The sequence below is a fragment of the Ranitomeya variabilis genome, chromosome 4, assembly GCF_051348905.1.
Source record: "Ranitomeya variabilis isolate aRanVar5 chromosome 4, aRanVar5.hap1, whole genome shotgun sequence".
Lineage (NCBI taxonomy): Eukaryota > Metazoa > Chordata > Amphibia > Anura > Dendrobatidae > Ranitomeya > Ranitomeya variabilis.
Window position 1 is genome coordinate 343,248,679 of NC_135235.1, and position 20,203 is coordinate 343,268,881.

General features: G+C 46.4%; 1 protein-coding gene across 2 annotated transcripts in view; it reads left to right on the forward strand.

Moving 5' to 3' along the window:
• The first annotated feature begins 13,247 nt into the window (after positions 1-13,247).
• UBE2S (ubiquitin conjugating enzyme E2 S) overlaps positions 13,248-20,203 on the forward strand; it is a 34,393-nt gene continuing 27,437 nt past the window's right edge. The window contains exons 1-3 of one of the 2 annotated variants that reach the window (XM_077250669.1): positions 13,248-13,379; positions 13,490-13,592; positions 16,059-16,206. In XM_077250669.1, the coding sequence (XP_077106784.1) occupies positions 13,590-13,592; positions 16,059-16,206 (151 nt within the window). In that variant the 5' untranslated portion in view covers positions 13,248-13,379; positions 13,490-13,589. Of the gene's footprint in view, positions 13,380-13,446; positions 13,593-16,058; positions 16,207-20,203 lie in introns of those variants that run through there. The other variant, XM_077250670.1, reaches the window with a different exon arrangement.

The window sequence follows — 20,203 nt, forward strand, 5'->3', positions numbered from 1 at the left end:
GAAGAGGCCTTGGACACACATTTCCATGGATTTCATTTCAGATCTTCCGGTGTCTCAAGGTATGTCTGTCATCTGGGTGGTATGTGATCGCGTTTCCAAGATGGTCCATTTGGTATCTTTGCCTAAACTGCCTTCCTCTTCCGATCTGGTTCCCTTGTTCTTTCAGAATGTGGTTCGTTTACACGGCATTCCTGAGAATATTGTGTCTGACAGAGGATCCCAGTTTGTTTCCAGGTTCTGGCGATCCTTTTGTGCTAAGATGGGCATTGATTTGTCGTTTTCGTCTGCCTTTCATCCTCAAACTAATGGACAAACGGAGCGAACTAATCAGACTCTGGAGGCTTATTTGAGGTGTTTTGTTTCTGCAGATCAGGATGATTGGGTGACCTTCTTACCGTTGGCTGAGTTTGCCCTTAATAATCGGGCTAGTTCCGCTACCTTGGTTTCGCCATTTTTTTGCAACTCTGGTTTCCATCCTCGTTTTTCCTCGGGACATGTGGAGCCTTCTGACTGTCCTGGGGTAGATTCCGTGGTGGATAGGCTGCAGCAGATCTGGAATCATGTGGTGGACAACTTGAAGTTGTCACAGGAGAAGGCTCAGCGTTTTGCCAACCGCCGCCGCGGTGTGGGTCCCCGACTTCGTGTTGGGGATTTGGTATGGCTGTCTTCTCGATTTGTTCCTATGAAGGTCTCCTCTCCTAAATTTAAGCCTCGTTTCATCGGTCCTTACAAGATATTGGAAATCCTTAATCCTGTGTCCTTTCGCTTGGATCTTCCGGTGTCGTTTGCCATTCACAACGTGTTCCATAGGTCTTTGTTGCGGCGGTACGTTGTACCTGTGGTTCCTTCTGTTGAGCCTCCTGCTCCAGTGTTGGTTGAGGGCGAGTTGGAGTACGTGGTGGAGAAGATCTTGGATTCTCGTCTCTCCAGGCGGAGTCTTCAGTATCTGGTCAAGTGGAAGGGCTATGGTCAGGAGGATAATTCCTGGGTGGTTGCCTCTGATGTGCATGCGGCCGATTTAGTTCGTGCCTTTCACGCTGCTCATCCGGATCGCCCTGGTGGTCTTGGTGAGGGTTCGGTGACCCCTCCTTAAAGGGGGGGTACTCTTGTGAATTAGACTTTTTTGGCTCCCTCTTGTGGTCACTAGTGATATGACTCTGGGATTGTCTTTCTTCAGTTTTGGCACCCACCTGGGTCGTTAGTCCAGGGGTGTCGCTATATTAGCTTCCTGAATTCTCAGTCTGGTGCCTGGCATCGTTGTAATCAGTTCCTTTCTGTTTGCTCCTGTCTGCTGGTCCTGGATCTTGCAAAATTAAGCTAAGTCTTGCTTCCTTGTTTTTTGGTTATTTGCATTGCTATTATTTTTTGTCCAGCTTGTACTAAATGTGATTCCTGATTCTGCTGGAAGCTCTAGGGGGCTGGTGTTCTCCCCCCGGGCCGTTAGACGGTTCGGGGGTTCTTGAATATCCAGCGTGGAAATTTTGATAGGGTTTTTGCTGACCGTATAAGTCATCTTACTATATTCTGCTATTAGTCAGTGGGCCTCTCTTTGCTAAATATCTAGTTCATTCTTACGTTTGTCTTTTCTTCTTACCTCACCGTTATTATTTGTTGGGGGCTTGTATCCAACTTTTGGGGTCTTTTCTCTGGAGGCAAGAAAGGTCTATCTTTTCCCTTCTAGGGTTAGTTAGTTCTCCGGCTGGCGCGAGACGTCTAGAACCAACGTAGGCACGTTCCCCGGCTGCTGCTATTTGTGGTGCTAGGATTAGATATATGGTCAGCCCAGTTACCACTGCCCTATGAGCTGGTTTTTTGTGTTTGCAGACTTGGTATGTATTTTTGAGACCCTCTGCCATTGGGGTCATAACAGGACCCGCACAGCGACGGCGGTTAGCAAAGCACTGAGCCTTCTCTTGAGACAACGTCAAATTGTCCACTACGTGGTTCCAAATCTGCTGCAACCTATCCACCACAGAATCTACCCCAGGACAGTCAGAAGGCTCAACCTGACCTGAGGAAAAACGAGGATGAAAACCAGAATTACAAAAAAAAGGCGAAACCAAAGTAGCAGAGCTAGCCCGATTATTGAGGGCGTACTCAGCCAATGGCAAAAAAGTCACCCAATCATCCTGATCAGCAGAAACAAAACATCTCAGATAAGTTTCCAAGGTCTGATTAGTTCGTTCGGTTTGGCCATTCGTCTGAGGATGGAAGGCCGACGAAAAAGACAAATCAATGCCCATCTTAGCACAAAAGGACCGCCAAAATCTGGACACAAACTGGGATCCTCTGTCAGACACAATGTTCTCTGGAATACCATGCAAACGAACCACATTCTGAAAAAACAGCGGAACCAAATCGGAGGAGGAAGGCAGCTTAGGCAAGGGCACCAAATGGACCATTTTAGAAAAACGATCACAAACCACCCAGATGACAGACATCCTCTGAGAGACTGGAAGATCCGAAATAAAATCCATGGAAATATGCGTCCAGGGCCTCTTAGGGACAGGCAAGGGCAAAAGCAATCCACTGGCACGAGAACAGCAAGGCTTGGCCCGGGCACAAATCCCACAGGACTGCACAAAGAAACGCACATCCCGCGACAAGGAAGGCCACCAAAAGGACCTAGCCACCAAATCCCTGGTACCAAAAATTCCAGGATGACCCGCCAACACCGAAGAATGAACCTCGGAAATAACTCTACTGGTCCATCTATCCGGGACAAACAGTCTCTCCGGTGGACAACGGTCAGGTCTATTGGTCTGAAATTCCTGCAGCACCCGCCGCAAATCTGGGGAGATGGCCGACAAAATCACCCCCTCTCTGAGGATACCAGCCGGTTCAGAAACTCCCGGAGAGTCAGGCACAAAACTCCTAGAAAGGGCATCAGCCTTCACATTCTTTGAGCCCGGGAGATATGAAACCATGAAATCGAAACGGGAGAAAAACAGCGACCATCGAGCCTGTCTAGGATTTAACCGTTTGGCAGACTCGAGGTAAGTCAAATTCTTGTGATCCGTCAAGACCACCACACGATGTTTAGCTCCCTCAAATCAATGTCGCCACTCCTCGAATGCCCACTTCATTGCCAACTCCCGATTACCAACATCATAATTCCGCTCGGCAGGCGAAAACTTTCTAGAAAAGAAAGCACATGGCCTCATCACAGAGCCATCAGAGCCTTTCTGCGACAAGACAGCCCCTGCTCCAATCTCAGAAGCATCAACCTCGACCTGGAAGGGAAGCGAGACATCCGGCTGACGCAAGACAGGAGCTGAAGAAAACCGACGTTTCAGCTCCTGAAAGGCCTCCACGGCCGCAGGAGACCAATTCGTAACATCAGAACCCTTTTTGGTCAAATCCGTCAAAGGCTTAACCACACTAGAAAAATTAGTGATAAAGCGACGGTAAAAATTAGCAAAGCCCAAGAACTTCTGGAGACTATTCACCGATGTAGGTTGAGTCCAATCATAAATAGCCTGGACCTTGACTGGATCCATCTCGATAGTAGAAGGAGAAAAAATAAAGCCCAAAAAGGAAACCTTCTGGACTCCGAAGAGACATTTAGAGCCCTTTACAAACAAGGCATTGGCACGCAGGACCTGAAAAACCATCCTGACCTGCTTCACATGAGACTCCCAATCATCAGAAAAGACCAAAATATCATCCAGGTACACAATCATAAATCTATCCAGATACTCTCGGAAGATGTCGTGCATGAAGGACTGGAACACGGACGGGGCGTTAGAAAGCCCAAAAGGCATCACCAAGTACTCAAAATGACCTTCAGGCGTATTAAATGCTGTTTTCCATTCATCGCCCTGCTTTATACGCACAAGATTATAAGCTCCACGAAGATCAATCTTGGTGAACCAACTAGCCCCCTTAATCCGAGCAAACAGATCGGACAGCAGTGGCAAAGGATACTGAAATTTGACCGTGATGTTATTTAGAAGGCGATAATCTATACAGGGTCTCAGAGAACCATCCTTCTTGGCCACAAAAAAGAATCCCGCACCCATAGGTGATGAGGACGGGCGAATATGCCCCTTCTCCAATGACTCCTTTATATAACTCCACATAGCGGCCTGTTCTGGTACAGATAAATTAAAAAGTCGTCCCTTAGGGAACTTACTACCAGGAATCAAATTTATAACACAATCACAATCCCTATGAGGAGGTAGGGCACTGGATTAGGGCTCATCAAATACATCCTGGTAGTCGGACAAAAATTCAGGGACTTCAGAAGGAGTAGAAGAAGCAATTGACACCAAAGGAGCATCGCCATGAATTCCCTTGCAACCCCAACTTGACAAAGACATTGCTTTCCAATCTAGAACTGGATTATGAGCCTGCAGCCATGGCAGACCCAACACGACAACATCATGCAAATTATGTAGCACAAGGAAGCGAATCTCCTCCTGATGTGCAGGAGTCATGCACATAGTCACTTGAGTCCAGTACTGAGGCTTATTCTTGGCCAATGGCGTAGCATTAATTCCTTTTAGTGGAATAGGAAATTGCAAAGGCTCCAAGATAAAACCACAGCGCCTGGCAAATGACAAGTCCATCAAATTCAGGGCAGTGCCTGAATCCACAAAAGCCATAACTGAGTAGGATGACAGGGAGCAAATCAAAGTAACAGACAAAATGAATTTAGGCTGTACAGTACCAATGGTGACCGACTTAGCGAACCTATTTGTGCGCTTAAAACAATCTGAGATAACATGAGTAGAATCACCACAGTAAAAGCACAACCCATTCTGACGTCTGTGATTTTGCCTTTCAATTCTGGTCAGAATCCTGTCACATTGCAAAGACTCAGGCTTCTGCTCAGAAAATACCGCCAGATGGTGCACAGGTTTGCGCTCCCGCAAACGTCGATCAATCTGAATGGCCAACGACATTGACTCATTCAGACCGGCAGGCGTGGGGAACCCCACCATAACATCTTTAATGGCTTCAGAAAGACCCTTTCTGAAAGTCGCTGCCAGGGCACACTCATTCCATTGAGGGAGCACAGACCACTTCCTAAACTTCTGACAGTAAACCTCCGCTTCATCCTGACCCTGAGAAAGAGCCAGCAAAACCTTTTCTGCCTGGTCTACCAGATTAGGTTCCTCATAAAGCAATCCAAGCGCCAGAAAAAACGCATCCACATTTAGCAATGCAGGATCTCCTGGCGTCAGGGAGAATGCCCAATCTTGAGGGTCACCACGCAACAAAGAAATAATAATTTTAACTTGCTGAACAGGGTCACCAGAGGAACGAGGTCTCAGAGAAAGGAATAATTTGCAATTATTTTTGAAGTTCAAAAACCTAGATCTATCTCCAGAGAAACACTCAGGAATTGGTATCTTAGGCTCTGACATAGGACTGTGAACTACATAATCCTGAATGCTGTGCACCCTTGCAGTGAGATGATCCACACTAGAGGTCAGACTCTGAATGTCCATATCTGCAGCTGAATTCTGAACCACCCAGAGATTAAGGGGAGGAGAGAAGGTAGACAAACTGCAAAGGAAAAAAAAAATGAACTCAGGACTTCTCTTATCCCTCTTCTGCGATGCATTAACACTTTACTGGCCTGCTGTACTGTTATGATCCTGGTGGCAAGAACCATAAAAACGGACCTGATAGGTAAACCAAATAAAGACAAGCTCTGGGAGTGTGGTAACTATACTGACCGCAAGCCTGTACCTATCGACACCACACTATAGGCAGCCGTGGAGCGTTCCTGACAAGGCCTAGACGCCTCTTCACAGCCTGAGAAACTAGCTACCCCTACAGAGAAAGAAAGCCTCACTTGCCTCAGAGAAATTACCCCAAAGTTATAGACAGCCCCCCACAAATAATAACGGTGAGTTAAGGGGAAAACACAAACGTAGGAGTGAAAACAGGTTTTAGCAAATGAGGCCCGCTACTCTAAATAGACAGAAGATAGCAAGGAATCTGTGCGGTCAGTATAAAACACTATCAAAATTATCCACGCAGAGAATACAAAAAAACCCCACACCGACTCACGATGTGAGGGGCGCAACGCCGCACCCCAGAGCTTCCAGCGAGCGAGGAAATCACATTTAAGCAAGCTGGACTGAACTCATCATATGCTGAGAAACATTTTCCAGGAAATAATGAGAAAACATGAACTAGCAAACTTAGCTTCTCCAGAAGGAGACAGGTCACAAGGGAAGTCCAAGAGAGCTCTGAACCAGTACTGAATACAACGACAGCAGGCAACAAGTAAAGGTCCAGGTGGAGTTAAATAGGAGCCAGACTAGCAGAAAACGAGGCAGCTGAGCCCAGCTAGAGACCAGCCGTATAGCTCAAAGCCACCAGAGGGAGCCCAAGAATAGAACTCACACAGTACCAGTCATGACCACAGGAGGGAGCCCGAGAACGGAATTCACAACAACAGATACCTCATTTATATAATTTTTTTATGTTTTGGCGCTTTTATACGATAAATGCTATTTTATAGAAAAAATAATTATTTTGGTATCGCTTTATTCTCAGGACTATAACTTTTTTATTTTTTTGCTGATGATGCTGTATCATGGCTCGTTTTTTGCGGGACAAGATGACGTTTTCAGCGGTACCATGGTTATTTATATCTGTCTTTTTGATCGCGTGTTATTCCACTTTTTGCTCGGCGATATGGTAATAAAGCGTTGTTTTTTGCCTCATTTTTTTTTTATTCTCACGGTGTTTACTGAAGGGGTTAACTAGTGGGGCAGTTTTATAGGTTGGGTCGTTACGGACGCGGCAATACTAAATATGTGTACTTTTATTGTTTTTTTTTTATTTAGATAAAGAAATGTATTTATGGGAATAATATTTTTTTTTTTCTTTATTTAGGAATTTATTTTTTATTTATTTTTTTACACATGTGGAAAAAATTTTTTTTTACTTTGTCCCAGGGGGGGACATTACAGATCGGTGATCTGACAGTGTGCACAGCACTCTGTCAGATCGGCGATCTGCTGTGCAGGGCTGCAAGCTTACCAGCGCCTGCTCTGAGCAGGCACTCGGTAAGCCACCTCCCTCCCTGCAGGACCCGGATGCCGCGGCCATCTTGGATCCGGGACCTGCGGCGAGGAGGGAGGTAGGAGACCCTCGGAGCAACGTGATCACATCGCGTTGCTCCGGGGGTCTCAGGGAAGCCCACAGGGAGCCCCCTCCCTGCGCGATGCTTCCCTATACCGCCGGTACACCGCGATCATGTTTGATCGCGGTGTGCCGGGGGTTAATGTGCCGGGGGCGGTCCGTGACCGCTCCTGGCACATAGTGCCGGATGTCAGCTGTGAGATCGCGTATGACGTACTATCCCGTCGGTGGTCATACGGGCCCACCCCACCTCGACGGGATAGTACGTCAGATGTCAGAAAGGGGTTAAATGTGCTTTTTTTTCTCAATTTTTTTTGTTTAAATCGGATGTATTTTTGCAAAGTCTAGTGGTCTGCAGCTTGTGGTTTGAATGTGTGAGAGTGCTTTTTTTTTTTTTTCTATCTTAAAGTGTTGATTTTCTTATTACTGTTGAAACCATTCGCAGTTGATGTACTTGTATTTAAAATAAAGAGCATTTCAGCTCCTAATTGTGATGTTAAAAAAAAAAAAAGAAAATAATAAAATGTTTGTTAAAAAAATGTCCGTAGTATCATTTCAGAAAGGTAAATTTAAAACTGGTGTATGTACCAATGGTTACACATGCAATACAGAGTTGGTTGAGGGCTCTTTTTTTAATAAAGGCTATACTTTAAAGGTTTTTTGGGGGAGGTGATTTTTGAAAATAAAATGTGGTAAATATATTTTTACATGGTGGGTTCACATTTAAAAATATTATTTTTGGGACATGGAAATGAATGGTATAACGTGCACCTGTTTTTGGGTTTTGGTGTTCACCTTTAATGAACTTTTCTCACATCATTTTAGCAGGGTGTTTATCGTTAAACATTACCTAGTTCAGGGGGTGGTCTAACTATAAATCCATTATACTTATTATCGATACACCAGGGACCAGGACCACAGCCGCCACCTGTGTTCCCCACCAGGACCAGACCACCAGGACCAGCCCACCAGGACCACAGCCACAAATCTTGAAAAGTAAGTTTTGAAGACCCCAAATCTGCTACTTCAATGTGTAGAGCAGATTGCAAGTGTCTTTTAACTTAGAGACCACAGGACCACAGCCGCCGCCTGTGTTCCCCACCAGGACCAGCCCACCAGGACCACAGCCACAAATCTTGAAAAGTAAGTTTTGAAGACCCCAAATCTGCTACTTCAATGTGTAGAGCAGATTGCAAGTGTCTTTTAACTTACAGAGACCCCAGGACCACAGCCGCCGCCTGGCTAACGCAACAATGTCCTCTTCTGACAGCCCTCCTCCACAGCAACAGCGAGTATCGGTAAGTTAACACAAAAAATGTTTTTGGGGTTTTTTTTTTTGTTTTTTTAATTTACATTTTTGGTTGATCACTACATGCATAAATTATGTTTAAACAGGAAGCTGAATCAGATGAGGAGCTGTCAGAAGGGGGGGAGATGGGTGGAGAGAGGAACCAAGTGTAAGTAGTGGTGAAACAGTTGCTTCACACATCTAACTGCACCATACACAAAACAGATTTTCATACATAACTAAACACAGAAAACATATGCCTACATTACAGAGAATTTGCTTCCTTTATATCAGTCTCCTGCTGCTGCTGCTGCTGAACAGTCAGCAAACCGTGAAGGTTCTCCCATCCGCTCCCAGAGTCGGCGGAATCGTCGCCGCGGTCGGCCATCAGTGAGTTTTTTTTTTGGGGGGGATGTTATTGGTACTTTTGTGTTTCAGTGTACTAATTTTTTTGTTTTTCTTCTTTTTTTGGCACAGGCTTCACAGCGTGCTCCCGCAGAAGACTTTGATGATGATATTGACATCGACAGTCTCATCGAGGAGGTTCGCAAGCGGGAGCCGCTGTGGAACATGGCTGACCGCAGCCATGCTGATACCAGTGTAACCCGTCGGCTCTGGGGGGGAAGTATGCCAGAACATCTTTCCAAGGTGGGCGGACCTTCATCCACAGCAGCAGAGCAAAATATGTAAGTATTCACTTTTCAGTGATGTTTTGAGCTGGCTGTAATGTATTGCATTTACCAATTTTTTTTTTCTTTTCATTCTTGTCTTCACAGGTGGAAAGGTTAGGAAGCGGTGGCGGTCACTGAGGGATCGCTTTAAGAGGGAATTTAACGAGGAGATGCAGGCCCCGAGTGGCTCAGCAGGAAGGAAGAGGAGCAGATATAAATATGGCCCGGCCCTCTCCTTCCTGACGCGAACCATGCTGAGCATAGTGTAAGTATTCTACAGCCCACTAATAACCATGTTAACCTGTCTTAGTTTGGTTTCAGTCAGGGCTTTTCATATCAATATATTAATTGTTTTTTTTTTTCTTTCACAGCACCTTCTCCAGCCACCGGGCGCCTGCATCTTCCTCTGCGCCCTCTGGAGCGATCCCTCCTGAGTCCGCCACCGAGGGCCACGTCGGTAGGCCCCACACCTCTGACCCCTCTACTTCATCCGCCCCAAGCAGTGGAGCATTATTGCAGCCTTCCTTGCTCGCATCTGATGCTCAACAGATAGCGTTCCCTTTACCCCACCCCTCTGATCCTGCCACCTCTAGACCACCATTAGGTTCGTGGCGGCAGCGACAGAGGGGTCAGGAAAGGAGCTATGCTCCTGAGTTCTTACATCTGAATGCATCCTTCCAAAGCTCTTTCAAAATTTTGGGAGAGCAAGTGACTGCTGATTTCAACATGGTGCAATCACGCATCAGTGAAAAGCCATGAAACCAGCAGTCGCTTGGATAGTCTGCATTCAGATGTAAGTCAGTCTCCGGCCAATCTTTTTTTTCAATCCATGCTCAGGAGCATGGAAAAGCTTTCTTTTGAGCAACAGATGCAGGTAATGAATACCTGCCATAATGCTCTACTGAAGGCCCTTCACGAACCCCAATCTACCCCCACACCTCCACTACAATTCCACCCCAGGCCCCATTTCCACACCATGCCCCACCCCAGGCCCCATTTCCACACCATGCCCCACCCAAGGCCCCATTTCCACACCATACACCCCAATACCCACACCAGCCCCAATCCCCACGCCAGCCCCATTACCAAACCCAGCCCCAAACCCCACGCGAGCCCCAATACCAAACCCAGTCCCAATACCCAACCCAGTCCCCATACCCATCCCGGCCCCCAAACCAAATTCCTTCCCCAATGTTTTCTTCCTTGCCCAGCTTTTCTTCCCCAGTAAGTATTCCCCCTACCCCAACACCACCCCCCTCTGGTCAGCCTGCTGCTTTTACCCCCCCTTCCACTGCACCCTAACCAAGTAGGGTTTCCCCACCTATCGACGTGGTCCAACCTTCCAACCCCTCCTCCCCTTGTATCTCCACCCCACAGTTTGAAGACTTGTAAAACATGTTATTATGTTCAAGTTTATTAATGTTATAAAAAAAAATTTGAAAATAACTAATATATTTCTATTTTTTTGGCAGAAAAATAAAATAAAAAAAGTTAAAATAAAATTAAGTATGATTTAAATTCTGCTCTTTGTGTGTGTGGATTCATTAAGGTAATATGGTAACTAATAAAAAAGGTAAAATCAAAATAAACACCAGACGTGTGAAAGGTCTAACATATTGGTTTTATTACCAAGAAAACCACACTTTTGGACCTTTTTTTTGGGGGGGGGGGGGAGAAACACATTTTTACATAAACAAAACACATGGAAAACATGTCACACAATCATGTCTTGCCATGGAATCCGCCCGACTGGTGACACAAAATAATCCGCAAACTGGTCCCTCATCCTGGTAACAGAACCTGTGGAGCGAACAGAGCTGCTGCGGTAATCCCACAAGGTTGTCTCCAATTCTTCTTCATCCAAGGAAACGGGCTCCTTTGAAAGGACAAATTTATGGAGCACCACACATGCCTTAACAACCTCGTCTACAGTTGTGGTTTGCAGTTTGATTGCCGTAAGCAGAACTCTCCACTTTGCCGTCAATATACCAAAAGAACACTCGACTACTCTTCTTGCTCTAGTAAGGCGGTAATTAAATACCCGTTTGGTACGGGTTAAGTCCCGGCTACTATATGGTTTCAGTAGGTGTGGCGAGAGTTAAAACGCTTCATCACCTACACAAACATATTGCATGGCTGGTTCACTTGTTCCTGGGAGTGGTCTGGCTGGCGGGAAATCGTATGTCTCTCCATACAGGCAACGACCCATTGGAGAGTTTTTAAAAACTTGAGAATCGTTGGACCGGCCCTACGCTCCTATGTCCACAGCAAGGAACTTGCAGTTGGCGTCTGCAATAGCCATGAGTACGATTGAGAAATATTTCTTGTAATTGTAGTACTGCGACCCTGTTCCTGCCGGTTTCGCAATCCTTATGTGTTTCCCGTCAACGGCACCAACACAATTTGGGACATGGCAAATTTGCTGAAACTGTTCTGCACTTCTCAACCAGATGTCCATGGATGGTTGGGGGATATACTCCGGCTGTAAAATGTCCCAAATAGCCCGACATGTCTCCTTCATTATTCCAGAAATAGTGGAAATGCCCAGCCGGAATTGGTAATGGAGCGACGTCAGAGATTCACCTGTAGCTAGGAAGCTGAAAACAAAAAAAAAGGTTAGAAAAAATTGCACAGACCAACAACCTTTTTTTTTTTTTTTTGGGGGGGGGGGGGTTTCCTGGTAAAGTTTCAATAAATGGCACTGTGAACATTTTTTTTTTAAGGACGGAACACACAATAAAACCTGCATGAAACCGGTGTAAAATAGTGGAATGGCCGCAAACAATACAAAAATTACATGCTGCAGAAAATAGTGCGCAATATGTCAGCGCAGTATTGTCTGCAGCATGTAATATAACATTAAATATGAGCAATGACATAAAAAAAAGCAGTTGCATGTCAACAAACCCCCCCCCCAAAAAAAACATTCTGCAGAAAATGCAACGCAATGTTTCAGCGCAGTATTTTCTGCAGTCTGTTATAGGACATTCAATATGAGCAATGACATTAAAAAAAAGCAGTGGAATGGCCGCAAACAAAACAAACATTACATGCTGCAGAAAATAGTGCGCAGTATGTCAGCGCAGTATTGTCTGCAGCATGTAATATAACATTAAATATGAGCAATGACATAAAAAAAAGAGGCTTACCGCAGGGTCACCATCAGCCGCTCCGCCGGTGTGATGGCAAGCCTCATCCTTGTGTCCTGTCTTCGGATGACATCCTCCAGTTTTTCAAGCAAATTGTCAAAATGTTCCATCCTCATCCGCACGTAGTTGTAGAATTTGTGTGGATTGTGCCGCAACTCCAGGTACAGAGTGGACTGGACACCCCGGGTCATCCGCAGTTCATTAATCGGATGTATCCAGAGTCGTCTCCGTCTCCGTTGCTGCAGAAGCATCCTACGCCTTTCCGCTGCCGCCTCCTTCTCCCGCACTATGATATCCAGGCGATTCGTCTCAAAGATAACGTCGGTAACCAAACTCGCAATCCTACCAAGTACACCTTCCATCGCTGCCACAAAACTAAAACCCTCAAAGATGGGCTGTAAAAACAGTAACTATATAGTTTTTCATATTTTCCAGTAGCCAATCAAATTTGGGAGCTTCCCATTTTAAAAACGGATCCGTCGTAAAAACGGATGCAAAGGATGGTAAAAACGGATGCAACGGATCCAGTATTTCGACGGAACCGTTTAGCGGATTTGCGACGGATCTGTCGAAATGCTGTATGCGTTGCATACGTTTTTCACTTTTTTTGACGCATCCGTTTTTTCGGCAAAAAGACGATTTGTGACAGTTTGCAGTTAACGCTAGTGTGAAAGTAGCCTTACTGTCGGCCCCCAGTGATCGGGAATGGGTGGGAGTCCAGATAGGGTTAATACAGTGACCAGTCAGGTGTCTGTATAACGTGCGCGCTGCTATACCTATAGACGTGTATAGCGCAGTGCCCGGAGATTATCATTCCCAATTCAGTGTCACTCTGCGTCGTCTGCGATATTCAAACCGCCCAATCCAGAGCCGCGTTCTTTGGTGCGAGGCCACGCTCTTGCACGGCACCCTGTGATTGGACGCTGTGAATGCCATTCCTTGCGTAGGAGCAGCTACGGATCAAAATTCGTTTATGTGTACGGCTATTGGTTAACAGGTGTGACGTCGCAGCTCTCTGATAGGTCAGAGAGAAAGGTTTGGAGTGGGCGTGTCCAGAAAATAGACGAAGGTTATATGAAGGGGTGTCGGTGGGCCGTGGAGGCTTAGTGCCGGGGAGCCAAGGCTAGCACGGGAGGCCTGGGTGTTGGGAGACCAGGCTGCACGGTAAGGGGAGGGGCCCGTGAGCTTACGAATTGGAGAAGAACGTCTACGGACGTAAGTGTAAGCTAGGCCCCAGCTTGGCATCAGCGTCACTTCCATTTCCTTCTCGTTAGCTGCTACCAGGCCCTTGTTTCCGGATTCCCCTTACTGGAGCGCTGTACACACCGGAGGAGAGCGCGGTATCTTCTGTGGCAGCCCGTAACCTCCTGCGGCATGGTGAGTGTGTGTGCACGGGCCTCCTGCGGAGTCTCCCATTGTCTGACTGCTCATTCCTGCGGCCTCCTCATATGACAGGGTCCTGGCTGGGCCCCGATGTGTGTACATGTGCCAGCTGGGCATTGTTGGGGTGCCGACGCCGTATTTGCCGGGTGTGTTCCCTAGTAGTGCTGCATGCGGTGCCACTTTCCTGTTGCGGGCGGTCTCCTTGGTTGCGCCTGACTCTCGGGCAGCATGTTCCCTGAATCCAAGCTGCTGATGCGATTACTGACCAGTGTATAAATAAGCAGTAAGAACTCTTAGGGTATGTGCACACGTTCCGGATTTTGCTGCGGATCTGCAGCGGTTTTGACCCTGCGGATTCGCAGCAGTTTTCCATGCGTTGTACAGTACCATGTAAACCGATGGAAAATAAAATCCGCAGTGCACATGCTGCGGAAAATACAGCGTGGAAATGCTGCCTTGTTTCTTCCGCAGCATGTCAATTCTTTGTGTGGATTCCGCAGCGGTTTACACCTGTTCCATAATAGGAATTCGCACAAAAACCGCATTAAAGGGCCACTGTCACCCCCTCCAGCCGTTATAAACCAAAAGAGCCACCTTGTGCAGCAGTAATGCTGCATTCTAACAAGGTGGCTCTTTTAGTTTTTGCTTCTGTTATTCCCTCAATAAAGCGTTTTATAATTTTCCCTAAATACCTGTCTTTGTACCTGGAGGCAGGTCTGAAGCCTCCTTTGTGAAGCGCCCAACTGCCGTCACTCATCTCTTCTGGGGTGATGGTCGCCGCCCCCTGTGCGCTGTTCTTAAATCCGGCGCCTGTGCGTGCCTGGGGCAGGCGCAGTGTTCATTGCGACTGATGCTGGGTGCCTGACTAAGCCTGTGCGGTCAGTGCGGCCACCCTGTTGCTGAATCCCCGCCCCGCAGTGTTATGCATTATGCACAGTGCGGGGCTGGGATTCCTGGGCATGCGCACTGCGCTTGTCTGACGCTCCCCAGGTCCCCCGCCTTTCAGCGTTGTTCTTTGTGGCTGTTCCAAAACGTCGGCAAGGAAACCTGTATATTCGGGCAACGCTGGAAGGCGGGGGAGCGTCTGAACAGCGCAGTGCGCATGCCCAGGAATCCCAGCCCCGCACTGTGCATAATGCATAACACTGCGGGGCGGGGATTCAGCAACAGGGTGGCCGCACTGACCGCACAGGCGCAGTCAGGCACCCGGCATCAGTCGCAATGAACACTGCGCCTGCCCCAGGCACGCACAGGCGCCGGATTTAAGAACAGCGCGCAGGGGGCGGCGACCATCGCCCCAGAAGAGATGAGTGACGGCAGTTGGGCGCTTCACAAAGGAGGCTTCGGACCTGCCTCCAGGTACAAAGACAGGTATTTAGGGAAAATTATAAAACGCTTTATTGAGGGAATAACAGAAGCAAAAACTAAAAGAGCCACCTTGTTAGACTGCAGCATTACTGCTGCACAAGGTGGCTCTTTTAGTTTATAACGTCTGGAGGGGGGTGACAGTGGCCCTATAAATCCGCAGGTAAAACGCAGTGCTGTTTACCTGCAGATTTCTCAAAACAGGTGCGGAAAAATCCAGAGCTTCCATCTACGTGTGCACATGCCCTTAGGCTTCTTTTGACAACTATAAACACTGCCCCTTCAGTCTTTCGTTCCCCCTCTTCAGTTTGTTGAAAAATATAATTCTGTGCCATACTCTCCTTCCCCAGGTCTGCCTGCAAGTCTCCGCTGCTGCTGTCCGGCATTGGCTGCGGTGCTGACGTCACGTCCTCTGAGGGGGGATTTCTGGTGACCCTAGCAGAGCTTACTGATTGGCTGCGAGACGAAGGCCCTGCAGCCAATGCTAGAACCTGGAAGCCTTTACAATTTCAATGTTGCACCTGGGGAAGGAAAGAGCAGCACGGATTGAAATTTTTTAATGGGCACCTCTCATGTAAAATAACGCTATTAATTTGCCAATTTGGGGTTAATCTACAGGTTAATAGTAATCTGACACCTTGCAGTGCCTGAAATGAGATCCCCTCTGCCGGGAGGAAATTGGCTTTATTCTTGCCAGCAGCATTTGGCTTCAGTCACAGCTCAGTGTATAGAAGGTGGTGGCTGCACCTGTGACCCCCACACTGAGGGACAGCCAGCTCAGCATTAGGGTGCTGGGGTCGTGGGTACAGTCGATACACTGAGCGGTGACAAAGGGTGAGACTGCCAGTGGGAATAAAGTTAATGTGCTCCCATCAGAGGGGCTCAGTGCGGACTCCATACTGTCATGGCAGGTTCTCTTTATCGGACTGCAGCTGAAGCAGAACATTACAGAAAACTAAAGCAGCAAATATCTAGTTTCTCTAAAGAATCTTTTCAGGTTTTAGCTGCACTAGAAGTTTGCATGTTTTGGTGTGAATTGTTACTCCTCCATTTGATATAATACTAATGGGGTTTTCTTTTGCTTTCTCTTTGCAGAATTCAAACGTTGAAAACTTGCCTCCACATATAATTCGCCAGGTTTACAAAGAGGTCTTTACTTTGACATCTGACCCTCCCGAAGGCATAAAAATCATTCCAAATGAAGAAGATATAACGGATGTACAAGTTAGCATTGAAGGGCCAGGTTAGTATATTATACTGAGAATTCTTTCATGGGGGTTTTCCACTTTTAGAAAAGTAAACCTGAAGCGTCTCTTCTAATGTAAAACAATGAGGGTTGTGCCCGTGCATCCACAGCCGGAGCCTGGCTGCTGTACCCAGCCAAGCGCCTGCATGGGCTGCTAGACAAACCTCCTATCCCAGCACTTTAATAAAGGCTAGTTACCTGAAGGTAACAGGCGTTCTGGTGCTGTCCTTTTTACTGGAACTGCAGATCCTTAAGGAAAATGAACTCTCCTCCCGGAAGCAGTTAATCACTGCTATACATTGCTTTCGTTGACTGTATCCATGCTCTGGCACTTTGACAGCCAGCTCTGGAAAAAAAAAAACTCCCTGCGAGCTGTCAAAGCACTGGGGTGTTCTTACAGGCACTGCCCACCGTATAGTCGGTTGTGTGCGGTGACTAAGGGTATGTGCACACGTTCAGGAACTGGCAGCACATGTCCGCTTCGTCCAAAGCGCTGCTGGCTATTGATCGCACGTGTTCATTGAACTGTGTGGCTTCGCTGAGTCAAATACATTGTGGTGAAATTTATCTTGTGGAGGCTCGCGTCTCCGCAAGATAGACCTGATCAGTCTGGAAAGACTCTGCATGTCTGTCTCCGCATGTGTCTGTGAACGCGTAGTGGACATGGAATTTCTTGAAATTCCATCCACTATGCTGTAATATCTGGATGCTGCATGAGTAGTACTCTGCGTCCAATCTGCAGCGTTTACTGATTGTGTGCACACTAAAGCAGTGTTGTACACGCTCCCATGAATGAAAGATGGTGGCTCCTGTGAGAAAATAAGCTGTGATTGCAAGGTGCTGATGTGCTGTCATTTGTTGGGTCTGTGGATGACACCCGTGACGGTCATTACTATCCTCCTGTGAAAGCCAGGCCATGGCTGATGGTCATAGGTCTCGATTTTCTCTATACATAGTGCTCCAACCTAGGATGTATGGCTAGGTAATGGCAATTGCGCGGGCACACCTGCTGCACACGATTGTCGGGTTGTTCAGCAAAAATTACAGCTGACTCACTGCCTGGAATGGTGCTTGCTCCACTCCTGGCTGACCCCTAAGATCGATCACAGCATTTAGAAGGCAGAGAGGGGGTCCCTATCTGTGCCCCCGCAATGTCTGTGTGAGGACTGTTGCCATGGTGACCCGAGGTTGTCATGACGAGATCTAGGTCACCATGCTATAGCAAGCCTGTTGGATCGTGTAAGCACAGCACTGACCGTTCTAAATCATTGCATTGCTTTATAACTATTTTTGACTGCAAAAAGTTAAAGTTTAGGGACTAAGTAGAAAAGTTAAAGGGAATCTGTCACCACCCCCAAGGCGTTTTTAACTAAAAGAGCCACCTTGTGCAGCAGTAATGCTGCATTCTGACGAGGTGGCTTTTACTTCTGTGTGCTGTAACTGCCGAAATAATCAGTGTTATTTGTCCTAAATACCTTGTCTTCAGTCAAGGAGTCAGGAGGTTTTAGACGCCACACAGCCGTCACTCAAATCTTGGCGCCGCCTCCTCAGCTCTGTTTTGAAATGTTGAGGCGCCTGCACTCTTTTCTCCTGCCTTGGGCAGGCGCAGTGAGCGCTGTCTGTCCCCTGTGCATACGTACACCCTGCCTGTGAATTCCAGCCCCTGCTGGATTGTACCATAATTCATTTTATGTAAAAAAAATAAAAATACACATTTGGTACCGGCACGTCCAGAATGACATGACCTATAAAACTTTCCCACTAGTTAAAGGGAACCTGTCAGCAGGATTGTGCAACAGTAAGTGTCAGGTCGGCGCCATTATACTGATTAATGATACCTGGTGATGAAATCCGCTCTTGTGGTTGTTTAATCTTTATTTTCAGTTTTGAGTTAATAATATGCCCGTGCTCCAGGGTAGCCTGTGGGGGTCTTCATGTGGTGCTGTGATTAGGTATTTATCTGTATGGCTTATGACAAGCCACTGATCCTTCACTTACCTGAACTTTATTTTACATGCATATAATGTGAGGCTTAGAAATTTTTTTACATCCAACAAAATGGCGCTTTCACAGTAGCATCTATCTTACTTATTGGCGGCACATGCTCAGTAGCATCTATCAGTAAGAGATAGATGCTGCTGTCCCGGTGCCATTTTGTGGATGTAAAAAAAAAACTCTTAAGGGTATGTGTCCACGGGCCGGTTTACATCTGGATTAGCAGATTGAACGCTGCATACAACCGCAGCGTCCAGATGTTACAGCATAGTGGAGGGGATTTTATGAAATCCCGTCTCCACTATGCGTGCGAACACGCACCCGGCGACCCTGCGTTTACGGATATACAGCACATCTTTTTAGAACGCATGTCTGTTTACCTTGCGCCGACGCTCCGTCGCCGCAAGGTAAATCACAGGGCACTATGCATAGGGTGCAGAGATTCCTGATGTCTGCAATGAACACATCTAGAATAACCGCGCGTATAGAAGGGGGTGGAGCTGGTTTTCCGCTCCATCCAAAGCACCGTAAATCCGGACAGTGGACACGCACCCTAAAGCTCACATTATATGCATTATGTAAAATAAAGGGCATGTCAGTGAAGGATCAGTGGCCTATCATAAGCCCATAAGGGTGCATATGTAAGCAGAGCTCAACATAAAGACCCTCCCAGGCTGTCTGGAATCACGAGAATCTCATTAACTTCTTTATGAACAGCTACTGACAGCACGTCATGAGTGGGTGTCAGTTCCTGCACTATGACGTGCTATGTCCGTCGTGTGTAAACATGCAGTGACGGTTCAGTGGCCGATAAATGAGGCATGGGAAGAGGTGCAGAGACCCATGCTGTCGGTCCCTGCCCCCCAGATCTGTGATCGCGCAGGAGATGCTGAAATATCAGCAATTATTGCCCGATCTGTGCAGGAGCTCAGAGGTGCCAGTGGCTGAGCTTCACTTATCATGAGCAGTGTCAGTGCTGCTCCTGGCTAACCCACTAAATGCTACGCTAGATTGCAACATTCAGGGGGACGGGAGCTCCCTCTGCCTTCAGATCGGCATGGCCCGATCATTGTCATGACCCCTGGGTCACCAAGCTACAGAAAGCATACTCGCAGCATGATCTCATAAGCATTCAGTATAGATATAGTGCATTGCAATGCATTGTACCTGGAATCAAAGTAAAAGTTAGTCCCATAAAGGGACTAAGAAGTTAAAAAAAAAAAAAATTATAAAATTACACTAATTCATTTTAATGTAAAATTTTTTTTTTTTTAAATGTGAAATAAACTAATAAAAAGTACTTATTTGGTATTGCTGCTTCCAGAGCAACCCAATCTAGAAGTCAAGCTAGTTAACTCCTTCAGTGAACGCCGTAAAAAAAATATTAAAAAGGAAAAACATTGATTTATTTATTGTTGGAATAAAGTGAAATAAAATGAAAAAAAACAAATATAAATAAAAATGATACTGCTGAAAATGTCATCTTGTTCCCAAAAACAAGCATACCGCTCCATCAGCGGAAAAATAAGTTTTAGCTCTCAGAATAAAGCGATGCGAAAATATATTGTACTATAAAAATTTAGTGTAAAAGCACTAAAACATAAGATATAAATGTGGTATTTCTGTAATCGTAGTGACTCGAAGAATAGCTGCCTTATCAGTTTCACCACACAGCGAATGGAATAAAAAAAAAAATCCTGAATTGCTGGTTTTTGTTCATTCTGCTGCCTCAAAAATCAGAATAAAAAGCAATCAAAACCTGTCAACTGACCAAAAACAGCACCAATAAAAACGTCAGCTCATCCTGTAAACAAGCCCTCACATGACTGTCGGCAGAAATATGGAAAAATTATAGTTCTCAAAATATGGCAATGTGCAATAAAAAGCATTTTTTTAGTGTGACAGCAGCCAAACAAAAAAGAAATCTGATATATTTGTAATTGCACCGACCTTCAGAAGATTAGTAATCTAATCGCTGGAATGGAGTAAAAAATAAATA